The following is a 17476-nucleotide window of genomic DNA, read 5'->3' as shown; positions in this document are numbered from 1 at the left end:
TACAAACTCGAAACTAAAATATAATGAACACAGATAAAAATAAATACCCGTTACAACAAAATAAAGGAAAATTGTCTTGCAATAGATACATAGTGTTGGAAATAAACTTTTATAACAAATTTTCGAACATTACGAACATTCGTGCAAGATGCAATTTTGTTAGAATGCGCTTCGTGTGTATATAGAAGAGAAAGCTTTCATACGAATATTAAAGAAAATGAAAAACCTGGAAGTTTGTGTCTCGAAGTCCAGGTTTACGGCACAGCGTCTTCGCAATGACTTGAACAGGCAGGCTTCCTTCCATAGCCTCGACAACTTCCTTCATCTTCTCAACGGCAGACAAACGATCTTTCCAGTTTGCGCTCCCCAAAGCCGCAAGCGTTTCCTCTGGGAACAAGGCTGCTGCTCGGCCTTGAACCTCTTCGTCTGCCAGAGCCATTTCGGAGAACACAGGCTGCAAAGACAAAAACAGCAGAGAATGTGAAACAAGGAGACCTTCGTAAGAATAAAAGGGGTACGAAACAAAAGTAGTCAAGGAGTGCAACACCACTGAAATAGATGGATGTGCAGATATAGGGTGCATGTGTGTGTGCGTGTGCATACAAAATTTACCCTCACTTTGTGCACAGATGGGGTGTTCAGCACATGAAAAAGCTTGTGAAGGCCTTCCCAGTTAATACTGTGTTCTTAGAATGCCAACAGGTGATACGAACTAGCCTGTTAATCTAAGTATCCATTCAATCGTCATCACTATCACACCACCATTAATGAGGCGAACTCCCTGCCTTAAAAAAGAAAAAAGAAAAAATCTAGGAGAACGCCTGAGCTTCATCTTCAACAGTAAGACTGGCTGTTTCAAACCATTCTAGAATGTTTGCTGGATGAACAGTTGCCAAGTGTCCATTAGGCCACAATTCTTCCTTTTACAAATAGGCGAAATAAGCTAATCGCCCGAAAGGTGCCGTGCACACTTTGTAAGGGATTGGCAGCTTTGAACCGCCAACTCGTTCTACAATTCTCTTTTTTTTTTCGACACCTGGTGTGATTCGAGTACGATTCTGCCATGCGAAATTTTTATTTGTTTGTTTATTTATTTATTTATCAATACGGTTGGCCGAAGGCCGTTACAGGGTGGTTGCGTTACAAAATATGCAATAAAAAAGGGAGAAAATGCAGTCGCAATCGAGGACAGACTAAAAGTACACTAGGTACAGTATATTACGTGTGTGAGGGACTCCACCCACTACACAACATTTTTTAAAAATTTTTTTCGAAGCAATTTCAAAAACTCCAATGGTTCCATGGTAGAGCACCTTCTAGCCACACAGAAAACCTGCGTTCGATTCACACCTGAACAAAACAGTTTTATTATACTTGTTTTCATCTATCTCGAGTTTTCTCAAAAGACAATACTGATTATTTGCTCAATACCAAAGATGCAGACACTGATATTTCTGCATAATGAGCACTTTAACGCAACACTCTTAGAAAAATAAAATACACTCAGCACATGATGGGATGCCAATGTGCCCGTATTGATTGATATGTGAAGTTTAATGTCCCAAAACCACTATATGATTATGAGAGACGTCGTAGTGGAGGGATCCGGAAATTTCGACCGCCTGGGATTCTTTAACGTGCACCCAAATCAGAGCACACGGGCCTACAACATTTCCGCCCACCTCGCAAATGCAGCCGCCGCAGCCGGGATTCGAACCCGCGACCTGCGGGTCAGCAGCCGAGTATCTTAGCCACTAGACCACCGCGGCGGTGGGCCAATGTGCCCATAGCAGTCATGTTTTAGAAAAGCAATAAATAAAAAGCATTCTTGTGCTAAGCAATAGGAATGGTGTAGCTACTGACCCCCATCACAGGAAAAGCAGAGAAGAAAACATACCTGGAAACCATAACTAATCGAGGTTTTTTTTATGTGGCAATTACAAAGACTTTATTACAAGGCATGAATCAGGACCTCTGAATTAATTTTTTCCTCGCCCAAGATTTTTAACGTTTATAAACACAAGTCGTCTTGCATCACAATGCATTGAAGATGTGGTTGTTGCGACTGGTGCCGCACATGCAACCTCCAGCTCAATGGCAAAGCTGCCATTCCAGTTAATAACCGAGGCCGGGGTGGCACAAACCTTGGAAGAAGCACTGCTGCCCGACTGTGCTTTCGCAGGTCCAGGCGCTTTAGCCTTTTGCGTGGCTCTTGCAGGGGCAGACGATGGCGCAGCAGAAGAAGCAGCCCCCGGTCTCACGACCCGGGCACCACCACGAGGTTTGGCCACTGCAGTTGCAGCCTTCCTCTCTGGGGCGGCTTGTGCTTCCGGCTTTGACTCTGTGCTACTCGTGCCCGAGGACGCAGCAGCAGCAGCAGGCTTGCGACGGGCCTTTTGAGGTGGTGCAGCAACCACTTCTGCTTTCTCACAGCACTCTTTTACCTGTTTTGACAGGGAAATGTTTCAGTTACAGAGCTCAACATCAAACCTCGCAGGCTGCCGATATGCCGAGTTAGGGCACGTGACCGAGGACATGAAAAAGAGCTAGCACAATAATGTTGATAATCACAGTTCCTCGCTTCTACATGTGTAAAACCTCGTTAATTCAAAGTCACTGGGACTGTGAGAATTCTTTGAATTAAGCACATTTTTGAATTAACGGAACATACAAAAAGTGCGACGAAAGGGACTTGAAATTATTCAAAGTAATCAGGGCTGGTCGTTTGCTGTGTCGGCGAGTTTGCGGTTCCAAGGGTTATGTTTTCCAGCAATACCTGGCCACAATATTGCCGAAAACAAAGGGCAATTCCAGGCCTCGCTGCTGCCATCACAAAAAAATAATAATAAAAAAGGGGGTGATCAACTGAAAAAAAAAAGACTTCTTCACTATAACAGAACAGTGACATGCGGACAGCATGTCGCCTGCTCCTCCGTGCGTTAGCACGTAAAATAAAGAACTTAATAATAAACAGTGACAAAATTCGCTAAGTGTTCTGGCTCAGAAACGTCATCTTTGAAGCTTGCAAACAGAGTTATCAAAGTAGGCATTGTAGGCGAGAACACAGCTAGCAGATCAAGTGCACAAATCGCTCCAGCAACCACCAATCGGAGAGTCGCATATATCGCGAATGCCACCAGACTCACTTTTATTAATTTCTTTGAATTCCCAGAAAGAATAGGTAAATCATGACGTGCCGACGTTGCAAAAAGCATAAAACTTGCTGCCCGTGCATCTTTACTGTATTGCAGTGAAGCCAATCTTTTTTATCCGTGGGCACACATTTAAGTCGATTACAAGACCGTATTTTATTTTTAATTATATTTTTTGTGCTGGAAGTAGCAAGGCTGAGGTGGTTCAGCTGTCACTCATTAGCATTGCTAAACTAGATTGCCTAATGGCTCTTAAGGGCTGTCGTTTCTGCGGACTTGCGCTGGAATCAGGATCAGAAAGAATTGGCACACTGCAGCCGAAGTTTTTGACTTAACCCAACTTATGCTGACCGCCGCTTCAAACTATCTGCTTAAACTTCCACTGTAAAATACGGGCGCGCGGAAATACTTCAAATTAGGCACGACTTTAAAATAACCGAGTTTGAATTATGGAGGTTTTACTGTACTTATGCTTAACACCCGTTTACAGTTTTGCTGTACTGTGGTGGGGCCTACACATATAGTTGTAACTAAAGAGACCAGGAACTGCATGAATTGTTTGCTATATGAGAAATTTCTTAGCCAAATCCCAAGCAAATTGCTTCACATGAAAATCTTGCGATGGCTTACCGAGGTATCCATGTTCTTCCTTAAGCAATACGGTGGAAAGCTGGGTGGATTATGAATTATGAAAAAACGATACAAGATAGCGGAGATTAAGTAAAAGAAACATTGAGCACACCCGATGAGAGCCGACGTATATCTGAATCTTATATCTGACCCAGAACAAGGTAATAAAATAAATAGGAAACAAATAAAACTAAGGACGAAATGAGGTAAACATAGCAAACATACATTAAAAACAAAGGGGGGAAAAGTGTGCTTTGCTAATTAAAGCCTAGGTTAACCAGCAGCGAGGTGTTTTTTCTTCCACTTTACTTCCTTTTCTATAAATCACCACACCACTGCTGAAAAACTATATGAATAATTTTCTCCATGGCTCCGTTGATGTCACTATCAGTTTAGTTAGGCGACATCTAATAAAGCAATAACCCTTAAAAGCCTTCTACCACACCAATCCAGACTTCAAGTACAGACTATACCTCCCAAGTAATAAAGTTCCTTGTCATCCAAGTTGTTTGTTAACACTGATTTGTTCTCGTGGCATGAAAAATATTAGTTATCAGAAAACAATACAAATGGAGAGAGGGAGAAAGGCTGGCTAGTCAGGAACAACTGTAGCACTTCAGCCAGTGGCGGATCCAAAGGGGGGGGGGGGCAGTAGGAGCGATCCCCCCCAAAGCTTGTGTCAGCCCCCCCCCCCCACTTCAGTGCTTGTACTCCACCTCCTATCAGCAATTAGGAGAAATGAGTGAAGCCACTGGGGGCACACATAAACAGTATTTAAGCTATGAAATGGTTTTTCTGCTGAAATGGTTTTTCTGCTAACAAAGTCATGACCACGCCCCCCTCTTCCTTTTTTAATGTTACTTCAGGCACCCTCCCCCTAGAGCGAGTGGCTGCATGCATCCCTAACTTCAGCTACACAACCCTACCCTGTATCAGCCGTGCACAAAGCAGGCCTCGTATGTACAGTTGGATGCCCCCCTTGTGCCTGTGAAATGAACAGAAAGTTATCGAATATATTAAGCTTACCTTTTCCATCTTGGGATTGTCCAGGTCACCAAGAAAAGGTGCTATCACCCTTTCGCCGACCACTTTCATCGCTGTCCCCAAGGCCATGCTTGCACCTTCCCTCACAGCTGGGTCAGAGTCAGTCAGAGTCTTGAGCAACGACGTCACTAATGCTTTCAGCAGCTTCTTGTTCAACAAGGCCGGCGTAGATTTCGAGAAGACACGTGCTAAGAACAGGGTCGTCTCCGCCTTTATCTGTGGATTCTTGTTGCTCAGGGCCCCCGTCACATTCTCCAGGATTGCTTCCAAGTTTGTGGCCTGGAATGCATTGTCCAGAGCCTCCCTCAGAGCAGTCACCACGTTCTGCTTCTTCTCCTTGAACTTTTCTAAGTACGCCGAAATGCACAAATTCGCATATGGGTGAAACTTCTGCCTCAGACCAGCTGCCAGCCCTGCCAAGCATTTGGCTGCGAGCGCCACTACAATTACGTTACTGTCCTTGGCCACAATCCTCTTCAGTGCCTTGACGAGATCGTCATAGTCACCAGGTTCGAGCTTAGGATTGCTCACGAGCTCAAGGAGCTTCTCTAGCGCCTCTTTTCGCTCTTGCCACTTCTTCGCCTCGCACTGCTCGTAGAAGTCCTTGGGCAGCTTGGAGAGAATGTCGACAGCTTCTAGCAGTTCGTACGCGTCAACAGTGGCACCCCCATCACCACCGCACTCCTCTACCTCTTCGACACAATCCACGCCATTGGTGCCAGTCTCAGCTGCCTGTGCCCTTCGTGCCTGCTCCGAACGGATGTAACGCTCGGCAGTAGCAGTGCCTTTCTCCACGTTGGCAAACTCTGCTTCAAGCTCGGACACCTGAATGGGCTTCAGAGATTGCAGCATTGGTTTCAGGGCATCTCTAATCCATCGATAGATCTCGACAGTCAGCAGCTTGCTTTTTTCACGCACTGTCTTGTCCCTGTCCTCGAGGAGTTTCGGAAGTGCTTTGAAGAGAGGCTTTACGGCTACAACGCGAGCACCGTACAGACGCAAGCACTCTCGCAGTGTTGCCACGCATGCCGCCACTATTTTCGGGTTCTTGCTATCCAGTGCCTTGACAAGTTCCTCCACAACCACATCTTGCGTCTCAATTTCGACGTACATGTAGATGATCTCTTGCGCCAGTTCCCGTGTCTTCTGCTTCGGAGCGGCGATGCACTTGGTGACGAGCCCGGTGAGGACGTCGCCACATATGCGATTGGCCAGGTGGGCATTTTCAACAAACGACAGGACAGCTGCGAGTCCCTTTTCCTGAGACACAGCATTGCTATCTGTGACGAAGTTCTTTATGAGAGGCAAAAACTTCTGAAACTCTGGACTCTTGGGGTCTGTGACGGAACCGAAAAGCTTGGTGGCATCTTCATACCCACTAAGACGAGCTTTCCACAGCTGAAAGAAAGAACAAAGAAAAATCGTAGTAAGTGAACTAAACAGCAATACATGTAAGGAAGTATTTTTGAAACATTGGGGGTTGTACAATATGTGAAATCTTTGTTTTAGCGATAGCTTGGCAGACTATACACTTCAATGTTAATAACAGGCTTTTCGAACAGTGGCTTCAAATCAAGCAAAATTAAACCCAACAATGCAAGAGGCAGATACAGCATTGCACATTTTCAGCAATAACACAGACACTGATAGTGAAAAGTGCCACCACATTTAAAAACAAACACAGGAAGAAGCAAGCAAACACGTTATTGGTGAATATGTTACTTTGCTCAAAGAAGTTAGGCTTCACATTCTCTATAAGTATGCAAAAGACAATCTGTACTTACTACTTATATCAAGGATGTGTTGTACGTGTGTATAGATGTCAGAAATTTTCAAATACAAAATCGTATGTCTATTTCATGTGAAGCAAGATTCATTTTTTTTCAATTTACATCCCTTTTCTATCAAAATATAACCCACAGGTAAAGCTTTTATAACCCTGTGGATGTAGTACGAGGATGTCTCATGATACGGAGCCAACAATCTGATAGACATTGGTGGTTTCTAAGCATCTAAAATTTTAATGTCAAATTTACTTGGAGGTAGTGACATCACGTTGAATACTATGCCACTGGTGGGCAGTAGTTAGTGTACAGTGTTCCAGTCTTGTGCAATGCTGTCAGCAACACAACTTGAAAAAAAGCTGTCAATATGCGACTAATGCTTGATTTGACATTGAATTCAAAAAAGCTTTGTTCACACATTGTTATTTCGGTGCAATGCCCAAGTTATTAGAAGTACTATGCATGCCTATCTTATAAACTAGCATCACAGTTACCAATGCTGAGATCGATGTCAACACAGAAAACAGTTTTCACAGTTTGATCACAGTGCCAGGAATACGAACAAAACAGAATTGGTATAAAAGCACAATGCCCTGTCTTTCTATATTTCTTATTAGTAGAGTCTTGTTTTGTCAGCCAAGAGTAGTGAATGAAGTGAACAGTAGTAATACCTTATGCTGACAACGGTCCTCCACAGACAGCTTCAAATATTCAGTGTCATCAGCCATGTTTTCAATTTAGAACTGTCTGAAATAAAAGCAGCAAAGCCATGAAAGTAAATATTAGCAACAACTGTGATTGTACAGAAGCCCAGACAGCAATGGAACATAAGGCTAAAAAATAAAGAGTTTTGTTTTCTATGAAAACTGCCTAAAATTAGCACCACCAGTAGTAGGGTACAAAAGCATTTCAGGCTGAAAGTGTCGGGAGTATGAAAACAATTCATCCCTTTGATACAAATCGGCGTGAACTTGCTTGACTGCATGCATCTTCGCAACCCATTCCAATAAACGCGAATAAAGCGCACGAAAAATGCATGGTACTGTAAAGGGTATTCTTCATTCAAAGCATTATAGGTTAAAAGGCTTTGTTTACTAGGCACTCTTGACCACTCCTACAAGAGAGCAAGTTGAAAAGTAAATTTGCATAAATCAGTACATTGCACAATATATTTCTTTTATGCATGCAGATATTACCAGAAAGCAGTCCATCACTGCATCACAATTGGAAACACCATATTTATGGTAGATTCACTAACACGAAAGATTTTTTCAAAGCTTGTTTAATGATTCTGAAGGCCAGTTCCGATAAAAAAATTGGCTTTTGCATAACCACTACGTGTAAAGATGTGGCTATTCCAATAAGAAATTCTCAGTAAAAGCTGGTGCAGCAAGAAACGTTCCCACTAAATACAATGTCATTATAAACCGTCGGTTTCAAGTAAGATGACACATTTTTCAATTTTTAATGTACGCAATGCCTGAAAGAACATCCAATTCCTATTCAGTCAAAAGAAAACAGAAGAGTTCCCTAAACAATCTACTAGCCGAGAATAACATACGTTTGTCTAAAGATTAGGTTCAAGCAGTATAAGAATGTTCCTAAAGCATCCTCTCTGGCTTAAGAACATGCATAGCATAGCATTTCCTTGCAGGTTACCACGAGAGGTAGACAAGTTTTTGCAAGTGTATAACCAAATACACTACTTAAGGCATCACAAGTTTTGTGGCATATACCAGCAATGTCACAATAAGCAATATATAGAAATACATCTATATAGGAATGCACACACTGGCACGCAACGCCGCGCACCCCAAGCCCGCAACGCCCCAAGAGAATGCGCACCCAGCACTAAAACTCCCTAGTATTATGGTAAATCGGTGCGGAACAGACTCGTTCCGTTCCGTTCAAATGTCACCAAGCGACTTGTTTACTTTCAAACCGTCGTTCAGGAAGAGCGGCGGAAGGGATCCCTTCTCCGCATGGCAGTGGATAAAACAGGTGATGCCTCGGACGAAACGAGAGCAGATGACAATTAACAGAACAAATGGGCGCGCTGTTGCGGCGGTCATCAAGGTCAACATACGCGCGGCGAGATTGTCGGAAGAGTCGCTCACTGGCCAAACCAGTCAAATCATATAATGAGGTTCTTAAACAATGCCGTGGTTTCATTCACTCGTGACTGCTTATTTAAACGCTCAAGACAAATGCTAAAAGAATGAGTGTCTTGTGTGTGCTAGTAATTTTGATATAATTCATTTCGTTGTCGTCCCTTGGGCCCAGAAAGAGCGCGGTCAGGCAGATTCATTACCGAGTAAGCGAAAAGAATTGAAAGAAAAACTCTCATTCCCACCCCCCACCCAAAAAAAACCCGGTTCACCCACCGAACCAATCGGTTGTCCTCTGTCATCTGGCCTGTTCATGCAAAGCCATGGTTATTTCCTAACCGTGTGAGTAGCATGGGGACTCGTATGCACCTCGATGGCATATTAGGGGGAAAAAATTCGTGAAAACGGGGTGTCACCGCAGAAGCCAACGTTTTGACTAGCAGACTTTTCTTCTTCAAGGCTGCCTTGAAGAAGAGGCTTTCTCTTCTTCATTCTTAGATTTACCACCGACCCTGTCATTTTCATGGTGGTTTACTTTGTACCAGTCTTATTTCTTTAGGACTATTGCTAATTATTTGGAAGACCAAGAATAGTAAGTGCTCCATTCGAATTTCTTAAAAGTTGAAGGAACATGTTCTTGGTGCTGATGCCTCAAAAAATTATTTAACATGATGGAGCATCATTCATAGTGAATTGTGACGATTACTGATGCACTACGTTTGCAGGTAACTTCAGACAGTGTATTTTAGGTTGCAACAAGCTTTCTTAGTCTCCTTTAATTGCTGACAGCTTGTTTTTCAGTCAGGACTTTTTTTAAAATGACATTATGACTCCTGTCATTCGCAGAAACCATTGTTGCATGTTTGCTTTGTTATGAATGCTTCACTTCAGTTCACATCTCGTGCAGTGCAGTGGAGCCAGAGTGCGAAACTCTTTTGTGCTAAGACCTTGATTAAAACGTGGACGTCGGCTTCGTCTCCTTGTTTACATTGCAGCAGCATTTCCAGCATGTGCATGAAGGGTGTTAATTGGAAATTTAGACATATTCTGCTCCAAATGATTGTGTTGTCTGCTCCAAGTATGCTCCAAAAAACAGCTCCTCATGCTTCAATCTTATTCCGCTGCAAAGCACTTTTTCCTGCTCCAAATTTGCTCCAAATGACAAACTGGCTGGGCCACTGAGTATATAACAACAGAAATAATTTTTGTCTCTTTGTGGTCACCCCCCCAAAATTTACACAATTTCGTTCTGCAGTATATTTGCCTGGAAAATTTAAATTAGCGCACACACAAAAAATTGATCCAGGGGGGTCGCATTTCGTGTAAGAAGTTAACGGGCTCTCGAAAATATTTAAGGCACCTATTTTTTTTTTCATTTTTACCTCGCCACGGTGGTCTAGTGGCTATGGTGCTGACCTGCAGGTCGCGAGATCGAATCCCGGCTGCGGTGGCTGCGTTTTCGATGGAGGTGAAAATGCTGTAGGCCCATGTGCTCAGATTTGGCTGCACGTTGAACAACCCCAGGTGGTCGAAATCTTCAGAGCCCTCCACTACGGCGTCTCTCACAATCAGTTTTGGGACGTTAAACCCACATATCAAATATTTTTATTTGTGGTTTGCTTAGACTGGTGGCTGCAGATAATTTTAGCTTAGGTCGAAGCATCGCTATCAAATGATTTAGTATTTTAATCATGTGATTGCCACAAATGAGTGTTCAAGAAAGCCCCCGCCTCTGATTTTCATCACCTACGGGAATAAGCAGGCGCTAGTCAGACATGACAGAAGCCGGCGCAATAAACAAACAAGCGTAAAAAGACACCTTGCGAGCACCTCCCTCTCTTCCTTGAAAGAGCCGCTGCCACGCCGACCAAGTCACGGATGGAATGCCGAGCAAACTCAAATATCGAGAAAGAAGGAGTTAGTGAGTCACTCTCAGGTTGCGTCACGGGGCGGGGAAATTACGAGTAAGGTCCCACTCTTTCCACAGCCTTGGCTGTGCGGTATGCCTAGAAGTTTCAGAAACCCAACGGCTCGTGAATATAAGCAAGTAGCGGAGGGAGTTGCAACAGGAGATGAAGTGTATGATTCCGCCAGTGGTTGAAGGCGTGCCCTGCAGTGGATACACGTGAGTGGCCGATAGGATGCCGGTGAGCAAGTTTTGTTATTGAAGTGCGGTCAGTTGACGACGCGAGAGTTTTCAGGAAGAGATACCTTGGACACAGCAGGAGGACTACCGGTGCTCGACTTTGAGCAAGTGTTTCCTGGAAGAGAAGCATTCAAGCTTTGTTCCAAGAATTCTGGACTGAATTCATTTGACGAACATTCTAGTCCATAAGTGTGCTTGGATAGTTAATGCATGAGATTGCATTGATGCTCGTGTTGTGTTTCGTGTCTGTTGTTTTTAATGTTTCGGAGTACCGTGCGAGTTGTATGACACAGTAAATCCTTGTTACAACGAAGTCGATTTATTTGAATTATCGCTTTTATCGAAATGTCACGCAGGCCCGCCACTGATGCATGTATTATAGATATACAAGATTACTCGAAGCATGTCGATAGCTTGCTCCACTATGAGCGAAGTAACTAGTTACGAATCCGTACTCACGGCGGCGCTAAGAGCGGGGGGGGGGGGGATCTGTAACATACAGTGGAACGTTGAAATTCAAGTTTGCAACCACACTTTTTACTGTAATTGCAAAGAACAAAAGTGAAATTAGACGCCTAAATATTGAAGCTCACAATGTCTCATCTCTCAAAGATAAATGCCTAATTGTGCCATCCGTCTCTTTATCGGCCCAATAAATTGCATATCTCACTAGTAAGACACATATATGTTAGTTTCATGTTTGCTTGGCTTCTTAATGTGAAATGAGTGTTAGCGGTTGCTATAAAAAAGGTCACATTTCGCCTCAATAAACTGTTGTTAGTGGCGCTTTGTCTGTCTACCTGTGTTTCTTCTGTGTCCCATCCTTTGTGCGCATCACAACCCATCAGATGATTCACCAACAAGGTCCAGTTGAAACCGTTTCGGGCTACCAGTGAGGCTGACTGAGTGCCAGTAGAGTGCGACCACGCATTTGAAACTGGGATCAGTGTTGAGATGTGTTGAGATCAGTGTTATGGAATTTGTCTATAACAGGGATGCTTGATGCAATGCGATGGGTGAATGCGCTCACTTAGCCCACGTCGTTACCATAGGAGTCAAGTGGTTTCCCTTGCAAAAATAATATTTCTGGCTGTGCCATTGCATGCGTGTCATTTTACACTCTATAGCCTATGTGAGACTGGTGCAAATTAGGCCCTACAAATATTCTATCCCTTCGAACACTTGAATGAACGTTACTATATTTGCTAACCCCCCTCGAAAACGCACAAGTTCAGTGGAAAATTGAGGCTTGAAGAGATGTACGATCCTCGATTGATTGATATATGGCGTTTAACGTCCCAAAACCCCTTATAATTATGAGAGATATCGTAGTGGAGAACTCCAAAAATTTCAACCACCTGGGGTTCTTAACAAGCACACAAATCTGAGCACACGGAAATGTACAATCCTTGAACAGGGAGCGAATGTTGTTGGAGCCAATGTTTCAAATAGTAGCGTTGCCTTCCGTAAGGAAGCTAATAGTTGCTGCCTTGCATTTTACAGCGAAAGCTGTTTTCATAAGATCACAACTCGGGTCACGTGTGGAGCCGTATAGTTGTCCACTACTGCCGCCGCCTGTGTCCGTAACCACTATAGCATGAAGTAAAAAAAAAAACCTGCTCCTAAGGACACAGTAGGGCTCGAACCTTGGTCCACTGCGCGCCAGCCCAGTATTCTGCCACTGAGCCATGCCAGTGCTTGGGACTTGTTCGCAAACTTGCCTTAGGCAGCTTTGATGTCAGGAAAAGAATCGCGTGGATATGAGTAATAAAGTGTTTTAGAAGAGCAAAAGAACAACCACTTGTCACACAATGCCAATATTGAAGGAGTGGGTCGTTCAATGCTCCAACCCATTACAAAAGCTTGTTTTCTTCCCCCTATTAACTGTGGCACATATCCACTTCAACCATTATTCCTCGTCGTCAGCCACTGCATGAACAATTGGCACAAAATTCCTTGCAAGTGTTTAGCGGATACCACGCTTTTCAGAAGAATGACGAAAAATAGCATAGCGAATACCGGCCTACTACCCAGAAATTATCATTAATGCCGTAGTTGGTACCCAACAAGTGTGCATTTTGGAGCAGTTACCCAATGAGTGTTTTGAAAAGGACCTGAATGACCGCTCTTCTACCTTTCGCTGTAACTGTGCTGTGCCTTCCGCGCAGGCCTGTAGTTTTTTGGCTTCCCCAAGGCAGCAACAATTTTGTCTGACATTGTTGTTTGGGATCTCACACTTCACAGCAAGCAGAATCCTGGAAAGATTGCTGCATGGGGAAGTTTGGAGACTTAAGTTTATAAAAGTATGGCCAGAGAGAAGCAAACTTCAGAGGACAATGCCACAGGCATTTGTAGACTCTTTTGGAATAAGCTGGCTGTCGTGATAGACTGTTTTGATATTACGACTGAACGGCCATCATCTTTTCTGACAAGGAGCGAGACATCGTCCCAATATGAAGCGAGTAACAATAATAAATTTCTAAGTTTTATTAGTGCCCAAAACGCAATAGCATTCCTTCCAGAAGGGTGGGTGGAAAATCGAGTGACAAAAACATCCCGCAGCAATGTGGCCTACTTGAAAACTTGCACATGAGGACGTCGTGCTCCCAGACAGGGGCTTTGAGATCACAGACACTGTGGGCCTGTATGGTTCCACTCTCGCATCCCGGCTTTCACAAAAGGCAAAATTGAACTCTCGGCACTTGAATTTGCCAGCACCCGCAAGCTTGTCACCGTGCGTATACACGCGGATAGGGTCTTCGGTGTAGTTCGAAACAAGTTCAATATCATGAAAGCTGTTCAGCCAATAGAATTTGTCACAAGCAATTCAGGTGACAAATATACTGCATTGGACAAGATTTTTATTGTGTGCTTCGCGCTTGCAAATTTCTGCCTATCTGTAGTGCCAATGAACCAAAGCGATGATCTTTAGTAGCTGCAAATGCAATCACTAACTCACCCCAATGTTCTTTTAAAAATACTTGCTGCATGCAAAAATTTTAATTAGACATTCTATTATATCATGTTTTTGTTGGTGCCAAGTAAATGTAAGCCTGCCAAGTAAACGTAAGTGATTGCTTTTCAGCAGAAACCTATGGCAGATACATTGCATGTTGTTGAGGCTACGCATTTTCTTTCCTGTGCGACTAATTTTGTACTTGTTCGCACCGAAATGTTGCGGAATGTATTACAATTACCATATCTGAGTGATACGCAGGAAGGCTTTGCCTCGTGCTATACTGATGCATAAATAAAGAGGAAGACATCTGTGGGTACAAGTCACCATCAATATGTTGGTAGGCTTCTCAAAGGTTATTTATTTGTTAAGCGAAATGCATAACGTTATTTCTTTCAAACAACTGGTATTTTGACATCTGCTGGAAACATTCTCTGCGACTCTTCTGAGTAGCACAATCAGAACACAACCAGGTGTTCAGCTTTGGAGCACGCTTGATTCCTAGGGAGCTGTAGTGAAACCTTTTATATCTGTATTTGCCCCCATCACATCCTAGCATCATGCATGCTTCAGGGCCTCCACAGCAGCAGAAGGCTTCTGCATCAGTTCTGTTTGAAGTGTCCACAGTTTCCTTTCTTGAAAAAACGCTCTACGGAAAGCTCTGGAAAAATCACATGGCTAAAAAACGTCTTAGCCTGTGGCAGCACACCTTCAAAAAGACCGATGTCTCGAGGTATTCTCTCGATGTGCGAAAATGGAGGCGACCGAACAACAAAATTGCAGTATTCAGCTCCAATTACAGATATTTGCGTTTGGATTTGGTAACAATAGCTGTGAGTCTGTTTTAACTGCAGATTCTCATTGGCATATTCAAGGCAAAAGTAAGCTTTAGTGTATACTACATGAAGCCCTTGAGTGACCAGTGTTGATGGGCACTTTACTTCAACAGTACTCTTACCTCATCCTGTGCACTGCACCAAAGCTTCCAGGCTCGCCGCTATCAATGAATTTAGTGTGCACCGCCAAACGCCTAACTTGGCGTATGAGAAGTTGAGGTGGTGCTTTGTATTTTCCTCGATGTAGCAGCATAAGGTGTCACTTTCGTGCATCAATCCCTTGACCGTTGCAGGAGTAGAGTACTTATAGCTATTTGGATGGCGAGGAAGATGGTGACCTTTCGCGACTGCGCTCTTTGTTTTATGTTTTGACAGTGTTATAGGCCAGATTGCTGAAATTCTCAGAGGCCAAATTTGAAAATGATCAAGGCAGTTCTTCGAAGAAATGGCTACGATTCTCTCTATTGAGCCTACCGCTTACATGCGCGACTTGAGACAGTTGTTTTTTACCTAATGTCTCATTCGAGATATTCACTAATTCATCAGTGCTGCCGCTAGAGCAAACCTATATACAAAGGTGAATGTCAAATTTATTTCACGTCTCGCACAATTGGTGAAACTCTCTGTACATGCTGACCTCAATAGTGAAAAAAAAACACTTTAGGATTGCGAAAAAAACATACCAACCGCGGTGAAGAGCACAAGAAGTTAGGAGACGTTCAGCACCTCTCTTGATCCCAGTGATCTAGGGTCCCCGAGAAGCACCCGTGAGTAGACTCGAGCCACATTACAGCAAAACAAAGAACTGTAATTTTTATATGAAGATCTTGGTTCAGATTGAAGTGGCGCAGGGTTAGAAACTCACAGGTCCACCATTCTAATCTAAAATTTCCATCTAGAAGCAGTAAGTGAAAAAGACAAACAAAATGGCGGCTTCATTGCACTGCAGCGACTTTAGAAAAAATGATCGGAGTGATGGAATCCTCGCAGAATATTCTGCAGTTCTTTCAAATAATATAGATAAGAAAAAGAAGCTGTGGAATTGCAGTCCATATGCTGTGTTCTTGGCAGGAGAAAGACAACTCGGACTGGTCAAGGCCCACTATAGTTTCGAAATGCTGAAACTATGCCATCTCGTGACATTGAGATACGAGATGATTGCCCGCACTGGTAATCAAAATAGATACGTGACATACGTTCCCCACAATTTATATTTCCTAATGAAAGTATACTATGTGACAGTCAGGTGCCTGTTCAGTGGTCAGTTTATACAGAAAAAAAACGTTGGTTATCACCGCCGATTGTATAAACATTTTTTATTACCAAAAACTGGGGGCTCGTATTTTTATGTTCATATAGATAAAGCGCGCAGGATTGACCTAAGTCCATAACTATCAAGGCCACGGAAGTGACTAAAATTCGAATCACCGTCGGAATGCATATTTCAGGAAAACGTGGCGTGTGGCGCCCGAGCAATGGCCGAACGGAGAAAAAGGCGTGTGAACGACAAGACAGCGGCAAACATTTACAGCCCTTACGTTAATGTTGTGGCGAAGCGTGCTCCTTTAACAACACATTTAGAGCACCCACTGATGCACGTCAGACGAAATAAAGAAAAACTTGGGCAGTATATTTAAAAGGATATACACGTTTTCCCGCTCAATTTATTCCAAGCGCCAGCCAAATTAATCTAGGCGCCAGACAATTTAATCCAGCCGCCACTTAAAATAATCAAGGTGCCATTCATTTTAATCCAAGTGCCACTGAAATTAATCCAACCGCCAGCCGATTTAATCTGGACGCCAGTGAATTTAATCCTGATGACATTGTGACTTCAAAACGTCCCAGAATTTTCGGGAATGTGTGGAGTGAATAGCTTTGGAGTGAATTTGACAGGGAAAAACTATGAACCATGAATGAGTCACTATTGAAACAATGTGACTCGCGCGACTTTATCACGCCTATCACCCGCGTAAGCACTATTCACACCTTCGACATGCATATCAAAGGAAACGCCGTCCACACAGTAATAACTTGATACTTATTAACTAGGCCAATGATCTCATCACGAGTGACTTAGGTGACGTCCTCGCGCATATCACCCACGCACACACTGTCTTAACCTTCCGTCATTCATATCAAATGAAACGTCTTTGAAAGGGCGGGATCTTGATACCTAAAACTCGGCCAAGTCACCATATCACCAGTGACTCAGGGGACGTCATCACAAATATCACCCGCGCACGTTATTTACTCGCCTGCCGGCATGCATGCCAAACGAAACGTTTTTGAGAGAGCAATAAAGTGGTACCTATGGCTCGGCCAACTGACGAACACTTGTGATTTAGGTGGCGTCATCACGCCTATCACCCACGCACGCAATGTCTAACCTGCCATCATGTATACCAAACGAAACGTCTTCGAGAGGCTAATAAATTGAACGCTGTCAATCGGCCTAGTGACGTGATCACTAGTGGCTCGTGTGACGTCATCGCGTCTGACACCCACGCACGCAGTGTCTAACCTGAGTTCATATGTATCAAACGAAACATCTTTGAGAGAGTAATAACTTGAACGCAGTCAAAAGGCCCAGTGACGTCATCACTAGTGACTGGCGTGACGTCATCTCGCCTAAGACTCACGCAAGCACTCTCTAATGTACCTTCATGCATATCAAACAAAACGTCTTTGAAAGGGTAATAACTTGAATGCTGGCAATCGGCCGCGTGACGTCATCACTAGTGACTCACGTGACGTCATCACGCCTATCACACGCACACGCAGTGTCCAAACCTGTCTTCATACATATCAAACGAAACG

General features: G+C 43.6%; 1 protein-coding gene across 1 annotated transcript in view; it reads right to left on the bottom strand.

Annotated features, from left to right (window-relative positions):
* The window catches only part of LOC142776302 (cytoskeleton-associated protein 5-A-like), a 317071-nt gene that overhangs the window by 160554 nt on the left and 139041 nt on the right, over positions 1-17476 (bottom strand). The window contains exons 2-5 of the mRNA XM_075879719.1: positions 7282-7357; positions 4809-6224; positions 2145-2444; positions 227-454 (exon numbers count right to left, since the gene is read on the bottom strand). Of these exons, the coding sequence (XP_075735834.1) occupies positions 227-454; positions 2145-2444; positions 4809-6224; positions 7282-7338 (2001 nt within the window). The 5' untranslated portion in view covers positions 7339-7357. The remainder of the gene's footprint in view (positions 1-226; positions 455-2144; positions 2445-4808; positions 6225-7281; positions 7358-17476) is intronic.

Source organism: Rhipicephalus microplus, chromosome X (genome assembly GCF_043290135.1).
Source record: "Rhipicephalus microplus isolate Deutch F79 chromosome X, USDA_Rmic, whole genome shotgun sequence".
Classification (NCBI taxonomy): domain Eukaryota; kingdom Metazoa; phylum Arthropoda; class Arachnida; order Ixodida; family Ixodidae; genus Rhipicephalus; species Rhipicephalus microplus.
This window is presented reverse-complemented; position numbering and strand designations above follow the sequence as displayed.